Source organism: Artemia franciscana, chromosome 19 (assembly GCF_032884065.1).
Source record: "Artemia franciscana chromosome 19, ASM3288406v1, whole genome shotgun sequence".
NCBI lineage: Eukaryota > Metazoa > Arthropoda > Branchiopoda > Anostraca > Artemiidae > Artemia > Artemia franciscana.
Genome location: NC_088881.1, coordinates 16417210 through 16439146, shown reverse-complemented (window position 1 = coordinate 16439146; position 21937 = coordinate 16417210). Strand labels below are relative to the sequence as shown.

At 33.8% G+C, this 21937-nt stretch overlaps 1 protein-coding gene across 19 annotated transcripts in view; it reads right to left on the bottom strand.

Moving 5' to 3' along the window:
• LOC136039341 (basement membrane-specific heparan sulfate proteoglycan core protein-like) overlaps positions 1-21937 on the bottom strand; it is a 392752-nt gene that overhangs the window by 70638 nt on the left and 300177 nt on the right. For all 19 annotated transcript variants that reach the window (XM_065722975.1, XM_065722972.1, XM_065722979.1 and 16 more), the window contains 8 exons: positions 21279-21425; positions 19563-19713; positions 17970-18114; positions 16835-16988; positions 12829-12973; positions 9947-10180; positions 7102-7367; positions 2515-2706 (listed from right to left, as the gene is read on the bottom strand). In XM_065722975.1, the coding sequence (XP_065579047.1) occupies positions 2515-2706; positions 7102-7367; positions 9947-10180; positions 12829-12973; positions 16835-16988; positions 17970-18114; positions 19563-19713; positions 21279-21425 (1434 nt within the window). The remainder of the gene's footprint in view (positions 1-2514; positions 2707-7101; positions 7368-9946; positions 10181-12828; positions 12974-16834; positions 16989-17969; positions 18115-19562; positions 19714-21278; positions 21426-21937) is intronic.

The window sequence follows — 21937 nt, the reverse complement described above, 5'->3', positions numbered from 1 at the left end:
GGAATACTGGTCAAAAGTCAACGCTGAACACTTCGATTCATTGATAAAACAGAAACTTACTTACAGAACCTGACTTAAGAAGTTACAGAGCAATATACTATGTTTTTTTTGTGGAATTTCGGGTGAAAGAAACTAACAACGGTAATATTATACAAAACACTTGCAGTTTTTGCATCTAAAGCATAAATTTATGTTCATTTACTATACCCCCCCCCCCTACTTTCCAGCTGTAGCTCTTGTGAGCCACAAACTATTTTACAGAGTGATAGTTACCATAAAGAATGACATTTTAAGTCATTAATGATCGTTCAAAATAGCAGAAGATGGCATTTACGAATCTTTATGAAACTAGAGTTCTCCAAGACATTAAAAGACTTAGTGGAAAATTCAAATTTACTTGCAGTTAATTGGGGAAATTACAGAAAATAATCAAAGGTGAAGACTGTTGAAAAGGGTTTTCAGGTAAAGCTGAAACTTTCCCATTTGCTCTTTAGCAAAATAAGGTTGGGAAAATTTCTATCCTTATATCAAAAATTCAGAAAATACTAACTATGGTCTTTTTTTTAGGTTTCCATTCAAGCTGCGTCGTCAAATCCCACACAGTCTTTTTCGAACTCAAAATGCTATCATTAGGGACATGTACTTTAAGTCATTCCTGTTTTTTTCTTGATACGTAGCGCCAGATACACACAAAAAAGAAAAAAAAATTATTTTCCGCCGGTCCAATTTTATCACTTCGTTTTTGTTTATCCGCACAAACTTGAATATGCCTTAGACAGGTTAGCCTTTTCCGGAACATAGCTCTTTACAAGAGTACACCATATAAGATAACCATTTTCAAATACCCTTCCAAAGAGTAAACGTCCTCTCCTAAAGCCGTTTCCTCCTTAAGGTAATAGAGGAAGCAGTGTACCAACATGTTTGTCAAACGACAGAGGACAAATAGTAATGTACACTGAGAAAGCACTTTAAGGAACGGAATTATTTATATCGGTATGAAAGACTAAGCTGCCAAACCAGATTACCAGTATTTAACGTTAAGCCAGATTAACAAAAGCCAGATTAACGGTAATACCGGGAATGGTATTATTTCTATCGGTATAATAGACGAAGCTGCCAAACCAGATTAACGGTATTTAACGTTAAGCCAGACTAACAAAAGCCAGATTAACGGTAATACCAGGAACGGTATTATTTCTATCGGTATAATAGACTAAGCTGCCAAACCAGATTTTAAAGTTAAAATTATGATAATAAGAAGATTTACCTGCTTTTAAAGATGCACAGCGGTTTCCTTGGAGTGCATAAAAAAGTAAGACTTTAAGAGCTAAAATTTACATGTTAAAAACAAAAGCGGAGAGAGATAAAGCACAAAAAGTAAAAGAAAAGATAGAATGGACGCGCAACAAACAAAATGAATAGCATGAGCTACTTGATTCAACTTTAGAATCGAAAACATCTGCCACGCTACAAAAGTTGCTCGAGCCTATAAGCGTCTCTTTCAATGGAGGGTAGTATAATCACAAGTGCCACTACTACAATCAATAATAATAATAATAGCTCACTGCAGCACCAAGCCAACTGAGGACGACAGCTTGGAGGGCTCATACCCCCTTCCCAAACTATTCAAAGCCTCTCTGATTACATCCTCCCAAGAAGTTCCGATTTCCCTTAAATCCTTCCTGACGACCACTTTCCGCCCCAATTAGGGACGATCCGCTTTTGTTTGGCCCTAGATGGTTTGCCTGAAACAACAATTTTAGGTAATTTGCTATACTTCATCCGCATAGTGTGTCCTAGCCATTTCAACCTTTCCCTCATTATAGCCTCAGAAAGCGGGATAGAACCACAATTTTCGTACAGTTGACTATTGAAATACGGTCAGTTAGACAGGTACCCAAAAGCATCCGTTGGAAATTCATTTTGAAATCATGTAGCCAATTGTCCTTCATCTTTCGGAATCCATACGTTTTAGTACCATACTTGATCACAATCGCCACAGTAGCTTTCAATATTCTAATCTTGGTTTGCAGACTTATCTTCTTATTCTTCAAAATTTATTTCAACTCTGAGAAAACATTTTTTTTTTACTTGTAAAATCTTCAGTGCATCCATCGTCTTTATTAATAATCATATTAAGGTGAACAAAGCTATCCAGTTGAACGATTTTCTTGTTACCGGACATCACCTCTTCACCTTCACTTCTTCTCAGTCTAAGCAACTTAGGCTTCTTAACATTGATTTTCAAACCGCTTTTTTGCAGCCTGAACTCTCCAAACCTTCGAAAAATCATTTATTTTGTTAACGTTTTCATCTGGGATACCCAAATCATGAGCGTGATTTAATAGAAGTATGCATAGAAATATAAAATTATTTACTAAAGCCACTTTTTCTTTGCAGAGCAGAGTAAAAACATTTTTTTCTGTTATAGAAAGTTACTTCATAGTAAGGAATCACATTTTTTTAGATAAGAATTGCATGATTGTTTTTAATGAGCTTAGAACTCAAACTTACCGATAACATCAAGCCGTGCTCTATCAGAAAACACGACAGCACCAGCACTATTGATACCTTCACAGAGATAGTCACCGGATGCTTCAGGTTCTACTTCCGTTATATAGAGAGTTCTATCACGAACGTAGTAGTTAATTGGCATTGCTCCACCGTCAGCTCGAGACCATTCTATGGTGATACCTCGGGAACCTTCTGAAATATATTTTGAAAAGTCAAGCTAACAGATGTAACAATCGGGATAAGTGAGAACGTTATACCATGCACTCACTCTATTAATTTTTGACATTCCCAAAATCCTTTTTCGATCGAAGAACTACACCTTACTATGATATTCGTACGAAATAGCTAATTTTGGGGGATTCAGGGCTCAAAAAAGAGAAATTCCGAGATATAACGCTAAGACCTTGATATCCTTTTTTTTAGAAGGGAAGGGACATCAGTCGTTCCCCGAATTTTACGGTTCTAACGATATCCTTAAGCAAGAGTAACTTTGCTCTAATATCTATGAAAGGGGCGTAACTACAGGACGTAAAAGAAACAAAGAAATTCCCATCAAGGCAAAATATTTCCTTTAAAACCAACTTTTTAATGAGATCCCTTTGGGATCTTCAGGCAGGTAATTTTAATAGCATAGATAGCGCAACAGTGCTGTCTAAATAAAAAGTGAAGCGGGCTCAATGTAAACTTTTTTTTTATCAAGGCACTTCATATGGAAGCATTTGTCGCAGAAACTTCGGAAGGAGCTCGTTCAATTGGGAAATTACAAGTTCCAGTGCCCTTTTTAAGAGTCAAAACTGATTAGAAGACAACCAGCCTCCTTCCCACACACCTTTTCCGCCCAAAGACATCCAATCAAAACTTGGGATAAACATTTTCTTATAAATAGTTAAAAGGTCTCTGGGGATATCAATTAGGCCCCAATCGATAAGATTTTTCGGGGTCCGATACCGATATATCGGTACTGTACCGATACGATACCGACATAATTTGCCAATAAATTGCCCTCCAGAAAAAACCTTACCTAAAGCTTAAACCCTCCCTTCTCTATATGGTACTATATACATACTTCTACTACTACTTCAACTGCTACTAATATTACTTTTCTTAAGGCTAAGGGTAATAAGGAGACATTTTCGGGAAATGTTGAGGGATATGTTGAATTACACTGAAACAAGCTGTGTGTATGTAAGCTGTCAAAAGGGCGTATCAGGAATATATATCAGGAACGGCTCAGAGCATTAGGTTGAAGCTTTCAGTGCATGTTGAAGGGAATGTTGAACTAATAAAAATGTACTATGGGACACTAATAATACGACTACTAGCAATAGTACTACTACTGCTATTAGTACTACTATTACTAGGGCTAACAGTATTAAGGTAAATGTTTGAGGGATTGTTAGGACTTGAGACTATATCAAAACACACTTTTTGCGGGCAAGTTTTCAAAAAGGTGTACCTAAGAAACGGCTTAAAGTATTAAGTTGATAAGTTGAAACTATCAGGGGTGAGGTGGGGATATTGATCTAGACACTTTATACATGCAAACAGTCGAAATGACCGATCAGCAATATATAAATACATACTTAGAGAACTAGGGTGAAGCTTTCAGTGTATTTTGAGGGTGATCCTGAACTGAATCAGACCACACTATGCACATGTGGATTATCAAAGGATTTGTATTAACAATGTTCCAGCAAAAAGCAAACCTTATGATATTAAGCTGAAATATCCAAGGCTACCAATACTGCTGCCACATTTGTATTGCTTCCATTTCTATTTCTACTGCTGTTACCATTACTGCTAGCAATGACTAAATAAAAATAGTATATATGCATCCAGGTGGTCGAAATGACATAGGCGGGTTTTCCTAGCACTGGAATAGGGTATAAAATAGAAACTTTCAGTAAAAGTTTGCGTTGGTTTAAAACTAAAGAAAAAGGCACTGTGCGCATGATAGTTGTCAATTAGAGTATTAAGTCGAAACTTTTATACTTTTTTACTTCTGCTGCTCCTATGGAGCTAAACTAAAAGGGTTGAAGCGTTTCCAGGTCGGAAAAAACATAGATGCAATGTCTGAGGAACTGAATAAGGTATAAAGTTTTACTTTTCCATTAAAGTTGAGATTATGCAAAACTAAACCAAAAGATACTATCTGTATCCAGGTTCTTAAAAAAACGTATCTGCAATATCCCAGTAACAGGTAGGGATGTTATGCTGGAGCCCCACACATCAAGCAGATTTTTAACCAATACATTTGTATATTTTTCCACGTACCCATTAATCTACAGCATTACAGAACAACTATTGTAAAAGGTCGTTATAAAACTTAAAATTGTAAACCAAAACCAGGATACTTAAAGAGAAAAATCGAAAAGATTTAAAATAATATTTTCTTAGCTAATAAATAACACCCAAAACGAACAGAAATTACAATGAATAAACTAGTCAAACTCAGAACGAGCAGAACCTAAGAATGATCTTTTCTTAGCTAATAAATAACACCCAAAACGAACAAAATTACAATGAATAAACTAGTCAAACTCAGAACGAGCAGAACCTAAGAATGATAGGGCTGACACCCCCATGTCTTGTAAAGAACTGAACATAATTTGTACTTTACTGAAAACAAAATATATTTTTAAAGTTTCCTCTTTTTTAATTTTATTCAATACAAATTAATAAACTTTCAGGAATGAATTTCAGATATATATATATATATATATATATATATATATATATATATATATATATATATATATATATATATATATATATATATATATATATATATATATATATATTATATCGTCAATCCATGTTCATTTGTTTTGTCAATAATCTTGGCTATGATTTTTTTTTATAATATGAAAAATAAAAACACATGGATTGAAATAAGGATTGTTTTCAGTAAAGTGAAAATTATGTTTTGGTCTTTAGAAGACAAGAGGAAACTACAACCTTACTCCTCTTAATTTCTGCTGGTTTCGAGTTTGACCTGGCTAAATTTTGTAGTTTCTGTTCGATTTTGGTTTCATTTATTTATTCATGGTGGTTTATACTATTTTTACGCCTAAAATATTATTCAACTGCATTTTTGCTCATCTTTGGTTTAGTATGACTTTTAACTTTTTTTTTTTGGAAAGTTTTTTTCAGTTTAATTTTAAGAGGCGTCATTGTGTATCATGAAAAGAGAAATCACCAATGCAACAGCACAAACACATAAAAAAAAAAAAACACACACATGAAAGAGACAGAAGGAGAAAAGGAAGACTGTTTTCCTAAATTAGTGACTAATATAGACCAGCACTTGAATGAGGCCTTAACCCTACTCATCCATACAATCACATAGGTCAAACAGCATAGCCATACACAATCAACCATAAAGAATAATCCATGGACAGGCAGTCATGTCGTCAATTACCGAACAATAGAAACAATAAAGACAAATAATTCAGAGGCAACAACCCAACACAAGGGCTCATCAGGAGAATACACTTGCCTATACGGTTTCGCCACATTAAATTCTCTACCCAGTCAAGTGTTGTGGCTACCACAGAATATCCATGGCATCTCCGTGTCAGGTATCACCCCCAAAATACATGCCTATGAAAAAAAAAACAAAAAAAAAAAAAAAAAAAAAAACAACCAGCAATTGTAAAACAACCAAGTAACACCAATACAAGCTTATCCTGTTAATATATCCCTCTTTTTAGCAACAATAGGTAAACTAAATATGATAAATTTTACCAAATCACAAATATTAACACATTGCAAAAAACCTGAATGAACTAAACAAAATAACTTATATACACACACATAAAAAAACCACATAAAAACGAATCTACGTAAGTAAAGATTGCCATTCGTGTTCTATCGTAATCACCTATTTTTCAGAATTGGTAATGGCTGATTCAACAGCTACGGATGGGTCGTCAGGTACCCTATATTGCAGAATATCCTACTATTTCTGGTCCAAATTGGGAGCTGGAGTAGGGATTTGGCATAACGGAAATAGGTAGAGCGAATTTCTATTTGATCCTTTTCTCGTAATAGCTTCCAAAATGGTGCCGAATAAAGAACATGTGGTAAGCATACAGAGGTAAATAGACGACCTAGTAGATAACGATTTAAATTTAATTTAGTAGAAACGATACCAGCATAACTTGTTCGGATTTTCTTGTTTATATGTTTTACTAGCAGCGAACGAGTAGATTTCAAGTTGTCACCTATGGGTAAACCAGGGTAAGTAATGAATTGTGAAGGCTCCCATGATTTCCCAGTCGTATTGATGAGGTATGCTTAGAATTTTTCCAATTAAATAGCAACACTTCACTTTCACTTCAATTAAAATCTAGACCAATATCATCATATGATTTTATGATTATATCGCAAAAAAAGAACTCCATATATGAAATAATTCAAGTAATGAATGATTCAACTAACTAATCTAGCACCACTCATTCAGCATATGTTTGCAACGATATTAATAAACGATGTAGTTCTTTCCTAATTTTGTGATTTTTTTTACTGTCTTTGTTTATCTTGAAATCAATAATTATTTATTTTCAGAGAGAGAATGCTACTTACCCAGGGCAGTTTGAGCACAGGTAAGTGCTGCGTTGTTACCAATAGGAACTATGAAAGTTTCCCCTCTTGGGACTCTTGGAATTACAAGATTTTCATTTGGATCTCGGATGGGTATAGAGCTCTCTACAATGAGCTGCAGCCTTTCTTCTGAAACACCAGCAGCGTTTTTAGCAATACAGGAATAAACACCTTCATCTGATGATGTCACGGAGGCAATTTCGTAAGTTGAAAAGAAACTCGTTTCGCTGACCACTGAGTCACCCTCACTATTTAAAAAAAAATATATGAAGAGCAAGATAAAACTCAGTCTGAAGTATTCGTTAGATAACACATGCCCTCAAATATCAGTCTAAATCCCGGTGGATTTTTGTTCCTATAGACGTTAGATTGTGAGCATTAAAAAAACAAATAATATTTTGTTTTTCATGACAAGATTCAGGGCCTTAGGCCCAAGGCTGACATTTTACTAACCAGGGCAATCGAACAAATTTCAAGAGAGGTCAGGGGTATAGTTCAAAAGAAGGTCCTTTTTCAAAAATTCTTTTTATTTTTACCAACTACAGGCAATTTCAGGTGTAGTTGACAACAAACCAATCAACTACAGCAACTTCCAAGAATCAGCTAATCAAGGGTCCTAAAATGATTTTTTCTGTAACAAGTTTGTTTTTGTTAGTAATGTCTGTAGGCGTGTAATGTTTTCGCAACAAGAAAAAAGAAAGAAAAATAGGCGCCTAGTGTCACAATTGAGAAAAAAAAATTTGACCAGATGACAATGCAGAGAAATTAACAATAAACTTCAAAGGATAAAATGAATCTAATTAAACAGAAAAAAGATTTAAAAGCATTCATAAGCGAATTAAACTCAACTTAGAATAAAACTGAATAGACCAATAACACCAATAATCAAACAGTTCGTATTAACAAACTGTAAGTAAGGAGCGATCCGGCTCAATAGTAACCGAAACTCTAAAAAAACGGAATTTTGATACCAATAGATATATCAAAAGAATCGACTTATTAAGCTGATTTCAAATATATAAGTTTTATTAAGTTTAGTCTTACCGATTAAAGGCTACGAGCCTGAGAAAATTTGTCTGATTTTCGAAAAAAGGGCAAACACTCTCTAAATGTACTAGAACCTTAATGAAAATCACACCATCAGATTCAACGTATCAGAAAAGCCAACGGTAGTGGTTTCAAGCTTCTATTCGCAAAATGAATTTTTTCATTTGTTGCCAGAAGAAAGATCACTTCTTTTTTTTCTATCCCATGGGTAATTGTATCGACCCATGGTCCTAGAATATCGTGAAAAGGCTTATTCAAGCGAAAATTAAAAGTTATAGTGCCCTTTTTAGGTGACTAAAAAGATTGGAGGGTAGCCTGGCCCACTCCCCTGCTCCTCCCCCACGTGACCATAACTCCTTCCCCCTCCCCTCACAGCCCCAGGGGAAGGGTGTTAAGTTATACAAATTGATTTTACAAATAGTACTTGTTATCGTGAAGTATGCATACGTTTTAGGTGGGGTTAATTTTTTGCTGAGGGCTTTTCCATGGGAGAATTTTTATGGAGAGGTTTCCAGGGGGTGATATTGTAAGGGAGAATTTCACCTTTAATGGAATTTTCCAGAATTCCTATATAATTTTTTAATGTCTTTCTTGCTCTTTTCGGTCTCAATTTTACGCGAGGAGTTGTTAAGGGCAATGTCCACGGTAAATTTCACCGGGATTCAATTGTCTAGAGGATATTTCTTGGGGAGGGGGATTTCTCTGTTGAGGTGGGGCCAAATTTCCTGGCATTACTTAAAAACGATTAAAAGTTAAATTTAAAAAAACAAGTTTTTTCAACTGGAAGTAAGGAGCAGCATTAAAAATTAAAGCGAACAGAAATTATAAGGTGTATGAAAGGGATTGCCCCCTCCTTGACGCCTCACTCTAAGCACTAAAGTTTTAATTTTGTCCCAATTCTTTAAGAAAGACTCCTGAAACACTCCTGAAGTTCAATTAAAATAATAGGAAGCTTTTTTAAAAGTGTTAAAAAACTTTAGCGTAAAGAATGAGGTGTCGAGGAGGGGACAATGCTCTTCATACACATAATAATTTCTGTCCGTTTTAAGTTTTGCTGTTGCTCTTTACTTTCAGAAAAAAAACTTGTTTTTTTTAATTTTTTATATAAAAAACGAAAATATTAGGTGTATCGTGACAGCCTTCAATGTAATTCTACGGTTAATATGAAAAGGAAAAAAAAAATGTTTTTTTCTCGTTTTATCTTCGGAAGAGGCTTATGACCAGGGGCTTATTCTTTTTAATATATGAATTTTTTTTCTTCTACTACTCATTCCTCAAAAATTTTAACGAGAAAGTTTAAATAAAGAATAATAGTAAAAATAATAAAATATGTTACACGACATTTCATAAGGGCATACAGACTTGCCATATCATTAAAAAATGCAGTTTTAATTCAATGTTATAAGATAAAAGCACCTCTTAGAATAGAAAGGAAGGGGAACTAATGCAATGTGTAATGCAAAACAATTTTGCTTATCAATAATACAAAACACTAATGTCAGTGTTAATTAGCTGTTTCTGCGTAAGATAGATTATTATTCTAATTATTTAATTAGTTAATTATTTAATAACTTAAATATTTAATTTAATTATTTAATTATAATTAATATTAATTTTATTATTTAAAATATTTAATTATTTAATAGTTAATATTTAATAGTTAATTATTCTACATCAGCAGAGTGATTTATGTATTTTTCTTAAAGGTTGCCTTTTTAATTTTTCTTGCCTTTAATTTTTCTTTGTAGGTTGCCTTCCACTAGCGTAGAAAACAACTTACCCAACAGATCCGCTTCTAACCCTCCTCCAGGAAACAAAAGGGACGGGATCGCCCTCTGCACGGCATTCAAGCCTAACGCGTTGGCCATTGGTTACCCTGTATGAACCAGATGGGGTAATCGTCACAGAAGGTACTTTTTGAATTTCTAGTACAGCCGTGGCAGTTGTAAAGCCAGCGTCATTTTGAGCTGTACAGATGTAAGTCCCAGATTCGTCACCAGCTACCCTATTGAACCTAAAATTGAAAATTGAATTGAACCTAGAACGAAGAGTATTGTCAAGATATTCCGACAAAAAATTATTTTATAAAAATACAAAGTAAATATAATTAATATCCGAACTTTTACGTTGAATTCGGAAACACAATTACAAGTTCTTCAATCACCCCTGATTTTCGCATAATATTTTTTTGAAGATGTGTTTTGGTAGCCTTACCAAATTTTGACAATTAATGCTTGCTTAGGGAAGCCTATAATCAAACTGTACGTTAATTTTAACGAAAACTTTGTCTAAAACCTATGGATTTTTATACACACACACACACATATGTATATATATATATATATATATATATATATATATATATATATATATATATATATATATATATATATATATATATATATATATATATATATATATATATATATATATATATATATATATATATATATATATATATATATATATATATATATATATATATATATATATATATATATATATATATATATATGAGCGTATCAAAAATGGAAATAAAAGGCAAAGACACACGTGGTTAGAACACATCCAACACTGAGCAAGTGAGTGAATCGAAAATCAAAATCAAGAACAAACACACACGCGGCTAGGAGTAAAGCAGCGGTGTGTCAACAATGAAAATGAAGAGCAAAGACACACGCGGTTAAAAGACATGCAACACCAAGCATGTGAGCGAGTTAAAAATTAAAATCAAGAGCAAGTACACACGCGATTAGAAGAACAACAGCGGCGTGTTAAAAATGAAAATGAAAAGACACTCGCCGTTAGAAGATATGCGACACCAAGCATGTGAGCAAGTCAAAAACAAAAATAAAGAGCAAAGACACGCGCAGTTAGAAGACATGCAACACTGAGCATGTGAAGAAGTCTAAAATGAAAATGAAGAGCTAAGACATGCCCGGCTAGAAGACACGTGATACCGAACATGTAAGTGAGTCAATGAAAATCAACCTGGACAGCGAAAATCAAAACGTGTCAAAAATAAAAATAATAGCAATGATGATTGGGTTTGGGATTTTGACATGGAAAAGGTCATCAATGCCTACCATACATTTAAAAAAAAAGTTTTGGCAATATGTACTTCATAATGACGAAAGACAAACCGAGGTAAAGTGAACCAAACAAATTGAAAATGATAGCGATGGTGATCGGGTTTGGGATTTTGACATGGAAAAGGTCATCAATGCCTACTATACATTTGTAAAAAAACAAAAAGAACAAAAAAACAAAGGTTTGGTAATATGTACTTCATAATGACAAAAGACAGGCCGAGGTAAAACGAATCAAAGAAATTGAAAGTGATAGCGATGATGATTGGTTTTTGGATTTTGACATGGATAAGGTCATCAATGCCTACCATATCTTTGAAAATCAAAAACCTGGAGTAGATAAATCTTCGGAAGAGAAAGAAGTTTTTGCCCCACCATCTAAACAATTAAAAGAAACAAACGTTTGGCGATATGTCTTTCATAATGACAAAAGTCGAGCCGAGTAAAAAGTTAAAGGTCCAATAAAAAAAAACATAACTTTACAAAGGCACTACTTCTCATTTAAGGTCCATTTGGACGTCATAACATCAAGAAAAGGCTCAAATTATTTGCGTTTAGAAAACAAGCCATAGTGAGAATTCATATATAGAAGCCTGCCGCGTGCCGAGTGTCGTGGCTCGGTACTATATAAATAAAAAGCGTCGGAAAATGATTACACAAATGCTGCCAAAATTAGAAAATTCATAATACGCTTCCGAGCTCAGATTAAAATGATGTATTAAAATCACATAATTAAGCTACAAAAAGCTACAGTGTGTCTGCTAGTATTATATTGGCTTTGCCAAGATCATACGAAATTTTCCCTCCCACACTGCTCTACTGAGGCCGAAGTTAAAAAGCAGATCTGAAATCTTAGCAATGCAAAATTTTTGCATCTCATGGCATTCTCAATTATAAAAAAAATATAAATGTCAACAATCATAAAAATAAAATGTTTTTGTGTGTCTTTTCTCCTCTCGTAGAGTTCACTTAAGAAGGTTACATTTTGTTGTTGTTTTTTTCCTCTTTCTTATGTTTTTTTGTAGCACTGAAGACGACTTGGCGGAGGTCCTTGTCGAAATACTTGCTTGATTTTCATCTGGATATTTTGCTACTGGGTGGCAAAATCCTCATTTTTTCACCTATTTGATTTTTCTCTCTTCATTTATTATTTCCTTTCTTGTTTTCATAAGAATATTAAAAAATAATAATTAAAACGCAGATAGCTGAGTAATACAAAAAACATAGATAATTAAAATTAAAAAAATGTCAGTTTAAAAAATTTGTCTCAGGTGCCTCGTTGGAACTTGAAACACAAAAATAAAATAGAGAAACAACTGAAAAAGTGAGCTTTCAACGCCTATTAAAGCCCTTAGATAAAACAAAGAATAATAACCCTAAAGGGTAATCCCAAGAGGGCACGAAAAAAGTCTTAAAGTAGAAATGGGTAGAAACATTTGACGGGAGTCTGCTAGAGTGAAAGCAGCTTTACTGATTTAAGCGTCAAGAAACGTTAAATATATCATCGCAATCTGCATAATTTATCTAAATTAAAGGCAAATTTCATCAATTCAATGGTGCAGCGTTTTCTTACCTGATAACTCCACCTGGCAGTTCTTCGACTGCAACAGAGAGAGGACGGCCATCTTGTCGTGACCATTTCACCACGGGTGTAGGTATGCCTTGAGTTACTCGACATTGGAATATTGCACTGGCACCATTGATAATTGTCTGTCGGCCTTAAATGATAATAACAAATGTTAAAATACAATATTCTAGTAACATGAAAAGATAATGAAAAATAAACAATTCAAAATATCATTAAAGCAACGATGTGATTATTCTGCATCTTTACGAATAACTAAGTCCAAAACGAACAGATTTGCATAATTTTACACAGGAGAGGTTCTATGGAAACATTTCTTTTTGAAAATGTAGACAGAAAAAAGAAATCTCTGAAAAATGCGATGCGTAATTACATAGTGACACTTGATTTAAGCCATTAATGTATAAACATATGTCAAACAATCTAAGAGTTAAAGACTATTAAAAATGTTTGTGTCCCATTGACAGTTAGTCTCTTCTTTAAAATCCAAAACATGGGAGCATGCTAGATAGCACTAGTGAAAACTCAAACACAATTTTTAATTTTGAGCATTAAGAAAATGTAGTTGCATTCAAATTAAAATAAAGAATTCTTAACTGATATCCGCATATATGTGATAAACAGATTGATCTTGATCAGTTTATAACATAAATTATCATATTTGATTTTCAATTCCTTTTCTTAGGTTAAATGTGCGGCTACATCCAAATATTCTTTTTGGAGGATTGAAGCTGCTCTTGGAGAAAACAACTGAACAAAAATTGATGCTTTACTCAGAGCTATGTGCAAAAACAATGTTTTCGCTTGTAAACTCCTTTACATAGTATTTTCAATGAAGTAGCACTACAACGTAGTCGAATAGCAATATTTTTTAGTGTATTCATGAAATAAATTTAACCAATCTATTAGCTAAGATACTGCAATGGCTAAACTAGTACCCAGCATACAGAACTGAATTTGATTGACCCTCTCTTTAACTGATTTGTAATTCTTGGTTTCAACGGCAAATCTTTCAAAAACGCTTATCACACGAAATTAGTTTTACAACGTTTAATGGGCTCATAAACAAGAAAAAAAGGTACACAATGCTTCCCACTCAAAGTCATTTTCCTTGTTGCTCAAAACGGGCGGCCGTTTTGAGTTGCACCCAGAAGATTCAGCAGACACTGTTTTTATGACGCCTTTTGGGTTATACCAGTTTAGGTATATGCCTTTTGGACTAAAAGGGACGCCTGCAACGTTACAAAGACTAGTAGATTGCATCTTGAAATCCTTACCATATACAAGAGCCTACTTGGAAGACATTATAGTTTTTTAAAACTCGTTCAATGAACATAGTTTTTTTAAAACTCGTTCAAAACGGGCGGCATTTCTTCAACATGGGTATGTAGGCGACACCATTTTCAAATAGTATTTCAAAATTTCCATAACTTTTTTTTTTGCAAGGAATTTGTACCGTTAAGATTAACGGAAATGACAGCTACCATTCCTGAATCAGCTTCAAATAGCAATTCTTACTTACTTGATGGTTTCTTTTCAAAATATGTTTTTAAATATTCGGTTACTATGGTTTAGAGTTTGTTCTTTAGTTTAGGGCCCCATCTGCCAATGCAACCATGATAGTCAAAATCAAATAATTCAGTGTTAATCCCTCGTCTTCGGGGAACAAATGTCTCGAAACTATTTTTCTAAATCCCTCTCACTTTAATATCAAACTCTTGTTGCTAAATCCTTAGTTTTACTAATTATAAACATATTTTTGTGTAGGGGACACATTTGTTTTCTTTGAAAATTTAGAAAAGCTTTATTATTAAAAGAAGTTTAGAAAAAATTAGAATTTAAAATTTAGACAAGAGCTAAGAGCTCATATGGGACTTGTCCAGAGCCAAGAGCTCATATGGTATGAGCTCTAGTAGAATTCTAAGAATTAATAAATTGTTTTAAAGGAAAATCAGAGGCTTAATGCCGGTTGGGATTTAAAATAAGAGCTCTGAGTCACGAGGTCCTTCTGAATTTTAGAATTCATTAAGATCCGATCACCCACTTGTAATTTAAAAATACCTCAATTTTTCTAATTTTTCTTCTCCCTTCAGCCCCCCAGATGGTCGAATCGGGGAAAACGACTTTATAAAGTCAATTTGTACAGCTCCCTGACACGCCCACCAATTTTCACCGTCCTGGCACGTCCACAAGCACCAAACTCGCCAAAGCACTGAACCCAACCACCTAACTCCCCCAAAGAGAGCGGATCCAGTCCGGTTACGTCAATCACGTATCTACGACATTTATAAGCGTTTTCCAAGATTTCCGGTTTTCCCCTCCAACTCCCCCCAATATCAACAGATCTGGTCGGGATTTGAAATAAGAGTTCTGAGACATGAGTCTCTGATCTAAATATCAAATTTCATTTAGATCTGGTCACCTGTCCTTAAGTTAAAAATACCTCAATTTTTCTAATTTTTCCAAATTAACAACCCCCAGCTCCCCCAAACAGAACAGATCCGTACCAATTATTTCAATCTCATATCTATAACTTGTGCTTGTTCTTCCCATCAAGTTTCATCTGATCTCTCCGCTCTAAGCGTTTTCCAAGATTTCTGTTTCTCCCCTCCGACCCTCTTTGTCGCCGGATCAGATTTGAATTGAAAATGGAGCATCTGAGACATAAGATTCAAGAATCAAGTTTCATTAAGATCCGACAACCCATTCGTAAGATGCCTCGATTTTCACGTTTTCCAAGATCTCCAGTTTCCCCTTGCAACTCCCTTTAATGTCACCGAATCTGGTCGGGACTTGAAATAAGAGTTCTAAAGCACGAGATCCTTCTAGATATGAAATTTCATTTACGATCACCCTTTCGTAAGTTACAAATACCTCATTTTTTCTAATTTTTCCAAATTACTCCCCCCCCCAACTCCACCAAAGAGAGCGGATGCGGTCCGGTTCTGTCAGTCACCTATCTTGGATTTAAAAATAACTCCTCTGACCATCCCCCCTCCCCCAAAGATATTGGAGCCATTCCGGTTATTTAAATCACGTATCTAGGACTTGTGCTTACTTTTACCACCAAGTTTCATCCCGATCCCTCCACTCTAAGCGTTTTCCAAGATTTTAGGCCCCCCCTCCATCCCCCCCCATGCCACCGGATCCAGTCGGAATTTAAAATAAGAGCTCTGAGACACGATATGATTTCAAACTTCAAATTTCAATCAGATCCGATCACTCCCTCGTAAGTTAAAAACACCTAATTTTTTCTAATTTTTCAGAATTAACCCTCCCCCTCCCAACTCCCCCAAACAGAGCTGATCGATTCCGGTTATGTCAGTAACGTATCTAGGACTTCTGATTATTTTTCCCACCAAGTTTCATCCCAATCCCTCTACTCTAAGCATTTTCCAAGATTTAAGGTTCCCCCCCAATGTCACCAGATCTTGTCGGGATTTAAAATGAGAGCTCTGAGACACAATATTCTTCCAAACATTAAATTTCATTAACATCTCATCACCCGTTCGTAAGCTAAAAATACTTTTTTTTCCGAATTAACCTGCCCCCCAATCCCCTCCAGATGGTCAAATCGGGAAAATGACTATCCACAAGTATCCACAAGAAAAGAGGTGACTTCCAGTTATTTAAATTTGTCTTGGTTCAGCTAAACATTTGTCAAATGACCTTCCTACTTGCACTATGTAAAACAGTTAAAAACCCTGAAACGATGAAAATAGCCAATGGACAGCTAGTAGATTGGCAGAAAAAAAATCGATAACAATTTAACTATGTTCAGTTAATAAATATCATCAATAAGGATCTTCAATATTTATTTTTGCGCAATCACGCTAGAATAATATCATCTAATGGTTCTTATACCATATCGAAAAGAATTTTATGAGGGTACTAGAAAGTTATTTCTTAAACAATTTTTTGATTAATGAAACACCCAAAACAAAAAAAAAACATATGTGTCATGTATTTAATTAAACATTAAAGATCAACACACCTGAAGGATACATTTCGACTGTTGGTGGTTCCCGTCTATCAACCTCAACAATTGCGGCAGCCTGTGTAACTCCTCCATCATTTTCCGCCATGCATACATACACACCTCTATCATCTATCTTTGCATTAGGTATTCTCAAGAGAGGACCATTAATCTGAAAAACATTTGATGGTTGCAGATGCAGATTTTCTTTTGTGCCTGCCACAAAACTAAAGTTATTAATCTGTTTCTTTATTTTGGTCTATTTTAAAGCTAATTAATTTTATCTTGATTAGTTTTATTGTCTTAGTCTGTGGCAATAGAAGGCATCTCTTATTTTAATATCTGTCATTTCTTTTATCAGGGGGGATTGAACCTTAGTCCGACATCTTTCCAAGCGCGGCTTTATCCACTACGCTGTCACAAGGCTTGATTTTCTTAGTCAAGAACAAGGGAAGGAATACAAAGAAGCATCCTGTAGGCAAACGGGCCAATACAATTTATTGCTATAGCATATATTACATTTCCATAGAAATAAAAATTAATCAGTATTTAAAATCCAAGTCTTCGTGGAGAATAGTAAATAGGGAGTATTTAAGGGGGAAAAAAAGCAACACTAAATAAGGAAGTTTCAAATGTATTTAACCTAATAATATTTTTAAAGATGCTTTAAAATAGTCGATTAAGTTTAAATACTGCACCCAACTGTGCAATTCTTTTTAGCCCCACAAACTAACCCTTTCGACAAAAAGCTTATTGGAGTGCAATCTGTTCAAAAGAACAGAAATCAAAATATTTAATCTGATATCACAGTACTTTAAGATAAACGGTAGCTGTCTATCCGTCCAGCTAAGATGTCTCCTGAGCCGCTCCACAGCTTGACAACAGTAAAAAATGGGAGACTAAATAGTAAACTGAAAAGCCAATATTCCAAACTTAAGTATAGCAACATGAAAATCCTCACTCTAACAAAATCAAATTTATTGCTCCCTAAAAGAATAAGAATAATATTTAACGCAATTCTGAATTTAAAAAAAAATGGGAATATTTTTTTTTGATAGTTCCAGCTCTCTATCTCACCAAACCTTTTTTTTTTGTAGCTCATTATTCAATGCAAAAAGAAATATTTAAAATCATAAAAAAGAAAAAATCCTACCTGAATATTTGGAGAGATCTCCTCGTTAACTTTGCTCCACCTTATTGTCGGCGTAGGGTCACCAGTTGCAAAGCACCTTATCTCGCAAGCAGTACCCTGTGAGACCGTTTGCTTCTCAGGTTCCAAGCGGACAGTTGGAGGTCCCCTAATTGAAAAAAAGAGTTAGTTTTAGAAAAAAAATTATAAAAAAAATACATATGTGAAAAAACTTTTCTTCTTTTGACAGTGTCAAAGAGGGTGAGTCATATTAGATGAGTTACCCAAAATATAATAATCACGTACAATCAAGAATATTAAAGCCCCAATTGAATATCTCTTTAAAAGTCTTAATTTTAAAGAAATTTCACTATAATCACTCGTGAAAGTATGGACCTGGGAAGATGATTACAAATAATAAAATATTTTAGGTTCAACTGGGTATAGAGGGAAGCAAAGTTAAGAAAAGAAAACGGGTTTAATTTAAATAAAACAATAACAAAACATTAAATACTAAGGATTCGAATTTGGCTCCCGGACGATGAAGCCCAAATATTCATTCATTTTTCCTATACAGAAGGGCTATACATTTCATACTATTCTATAAATCCTTTAGAATTCTTGACTATTTGTACTATACAGTTTTCTTAACCACTTACTGTTTTAAAAAATAGCAAATGATTTTTGTATCACAGCTAAACATCATGCAGGAAGACTAAAACTAATGCACAATAAAATAGCTAGATCAATAAATAGTATCTCAGTTAATTGATTGAAGATGAAAATAGAAGGCTTAGAAAGACGAGAAGCTTATATTTTAGATTGAGAAGTCACTTAAATTATAAAATTCAATTTATGCAAAAGAAAAAAAAGGAAAAGTATAAAGCCCCTATAATCCAACCATTGAAATTAATAAAATAAGGCAAAACAAAACAACAAAGTATACAAACACTGTCTTATATAACTGTCAAAAATAAAAATATAAAAAAACAAATAAAAAGAAAAAAGGACCAAAAATATCGTATAGGTTGAGAGATGATTAGATTTTAGGAGAAGTTATTTCGTTTTGCACAAATCAAAAAAAAGGAGAAAAAAAATGTTCGAGTCCACATTTGATGGTAATAAGTCATGCACAAAAACAGAAAAAAAGAACAAAAAAAAATCTCTAATAGGTTGAGAGATAGTTAGACTTTAGGAAAAATGATTTCGTTTTGCCCAAACCAAAAAAAGGAAAAAAAAATGTTCGAGTCCACATTTGATGGTAATCAATGTTAAATCTTAAGTGATGCAGAAAAAAAAACAGAACCAAAAAAATATCTGATTGAGATGATTAGATTTTAAGAGAAGTTATTTCATTTTGCGCAGACCAAATAAAAAGAAAAATTTTCGAGCCCACATTTGATGGTAATAAGTGATGCAAAAAAAAAAAAAAAAAAAAAAAAAAAAAAAAAAAAAAAAAAAAAAAAAAATCCTAAAGGTTGAGAAATGATTAGATATTAAGAGAAGTTATTTCGTGTTGAGTAGACCAAAAAAAGAGCCCACATTTGATGGTAATAAGTGACGCTAAAAAAAAAAAATAAGAAAAATAGATAAATAGATAGAAAAAGATCGAAGTACCTATGAGCGAGAACAGTTATCCTGGCCTGAGCTTGTTCGACAGCTCCAACTGATGTAGTCACCGAGCACAAATATATGCCGGAATCTGCAGGTGTAACACCATTAAATGATAAAATTCCACCTGTTTGAATACCACGAGAAGATATAGTTCCTGAAATGGAAATTTGGCAATTTCAAGCCCAAATACGTTCGAATTTAATTAACTCTAAGTATTTAAAAACGTTTGAAAAATGCAACCGCTGTGAAATTGTTTTTGAATTAGGGCAATTCTACACACGCAAAAAATGCTACTTTTGAATAGAAGTCTTAGAAGTTCTCTTTTTCAAAACCAGGAGAAAGAATAAAACTTTAGCAATTAACTTCTTTCACAAAAAAAACAAAAGACTACGAGAATGACAGTGTCGAGGCAAGGCAAAGATTCAAGCTTTCCCAACAAATTTACTCAGAAACAGTTTTGATTTTTTAGGAAATACAGCATGTATGATAAACAAGTATCACAAAATAAAAATGGAACTTTTCCATAGAACATATATTTATTTTGGAACATAAATTTTCAATACATTTATTTTATTTTACGTATTTTTTGCAAACTCAATCTTTCAGAACGATCCACGTGAATAAAGTATTATTTTCTGCACCTTCACTCGTTCTGTTATTTCGTTTTTTTTATTTTACTGGTATCTGTTAAGATTGACTCCGTGGACCTCTAATCACAAAAAGTACAACATGTTTATTTTTAGACTTCGCATGTTGAAAATCTTGGTAATCGAAATCTAGTTACTTAAAAAATTTGATTTTTGGCAGCAAAATTTTGTTAACACAGTGATTCGAGTGTAGTAAATTTTCCCACATACAGGACTTAATTTTATACTGAAATTTTCATGATTATTTACAGTCTGATAATTCAGTTCTACTGTACTGACTTCTCCAACATTAATAATAATAATTTGTTAACACAAAAGCTAGCAAGGGTCGTGATAAAGCGAACAAGACACTACCTAATATCTAACACATAAATAAAATCCAATATAAACCTACAATAAAGTACCCCTATGCTTTAGTCCTAGTCTCAAGAATTCCCTAGCTTTCAAATTTTCCCACAACCATTTTTTATAATTATTCCAATCCACTTCTAATTATCAATAAAGCATTCTCCAAAAAATACTTTCCCTAAATCTACTAATTCTTTCCAATTTCTTACAAAATGCAAAAGGTTTCCCCCCTATACCCCCCACACATAGGTCAAAAGGAAAAACCATTTTTATGCCTTACCAGATCCATATACTTCCTTATTTCCGCAATTGGCAACCCATACGCTCTCATACTTACTGAACTGCCCAACTCATCTTACATACCCGTCCTAAACCTAAAGTATATCTCTTCCCCCTCCACCTATTTTTCCTATGCATTCAGATCTATCGACCGTGTCTTTGCTAATTTTTTCGTACCATATGTAAAATTAACATAAAGTTTTAGTTTTAGATTATTTTAAGATTTAAACATATAAAGTTTTGGATTACTACATAGGCTGTCAGTTTTGATTCAATTTCCATCCAAAAGGGTAATAATCCTCAGTTTGGTAAGTTCAAATCACTTCTGGTCCAGAAAATTAGAATTAACTATGTAGCAATATATCTCAAATGTTGGCAAACATGTACATTACAGTAAATAAAACCTTCTTTTCCAAAAAATGAAAAGCAAAGTAAAACAACTCACCACTCGATTTTGTCCAGACTGGTGTTGAAGCCGCTCCACCGTCTACATTGCAGACAAGACGTATTGAGTCACCACGTCTTACAATTGAATCACGAGGCTCCACCCTCAAAGTGACAATGGGAGCAACAGGAGTAACAGGGGCTCCTCCTAAAAATTAATTGCGAATAAAAGTACGTAGTACATAGAGTAAACCTAAATACTTACATCGGAATAACTAAAGAAGCCTTTTAACAGAATATTGGTTGAAAAACTACTCTGCCAAAATTTCACTGGAAGGATAAATAAATAAATAGACACACATTTGATTCTTTAAATATTCTTCCTGGATATTAGTTGTGTTTGTTGTGGCTTTTATTTGTGTTTTCAACATAACTAGTTCATTTTCTTAACCATAAAATGTGCTGACATTTTCTTTTCTTTTTTGATAAAATATTTGCATATTGTCTTTTGAAAGGTTTGTCATAATTGGGCTCAAAAATAGTCCCTAACATTGTGATTTTTTTTGTATAAATACGTCAATTGGCACAGCCATCAAATAGTTCGTGGTAATGAACTGTAGCTAAGGAGCGACGAAACTACACAGTACCCGAAATTCTAAAAAACAGAAACTTGATAACATTAGATACGTCAAAATAATAAAATTTTGATTCTTATTCAAA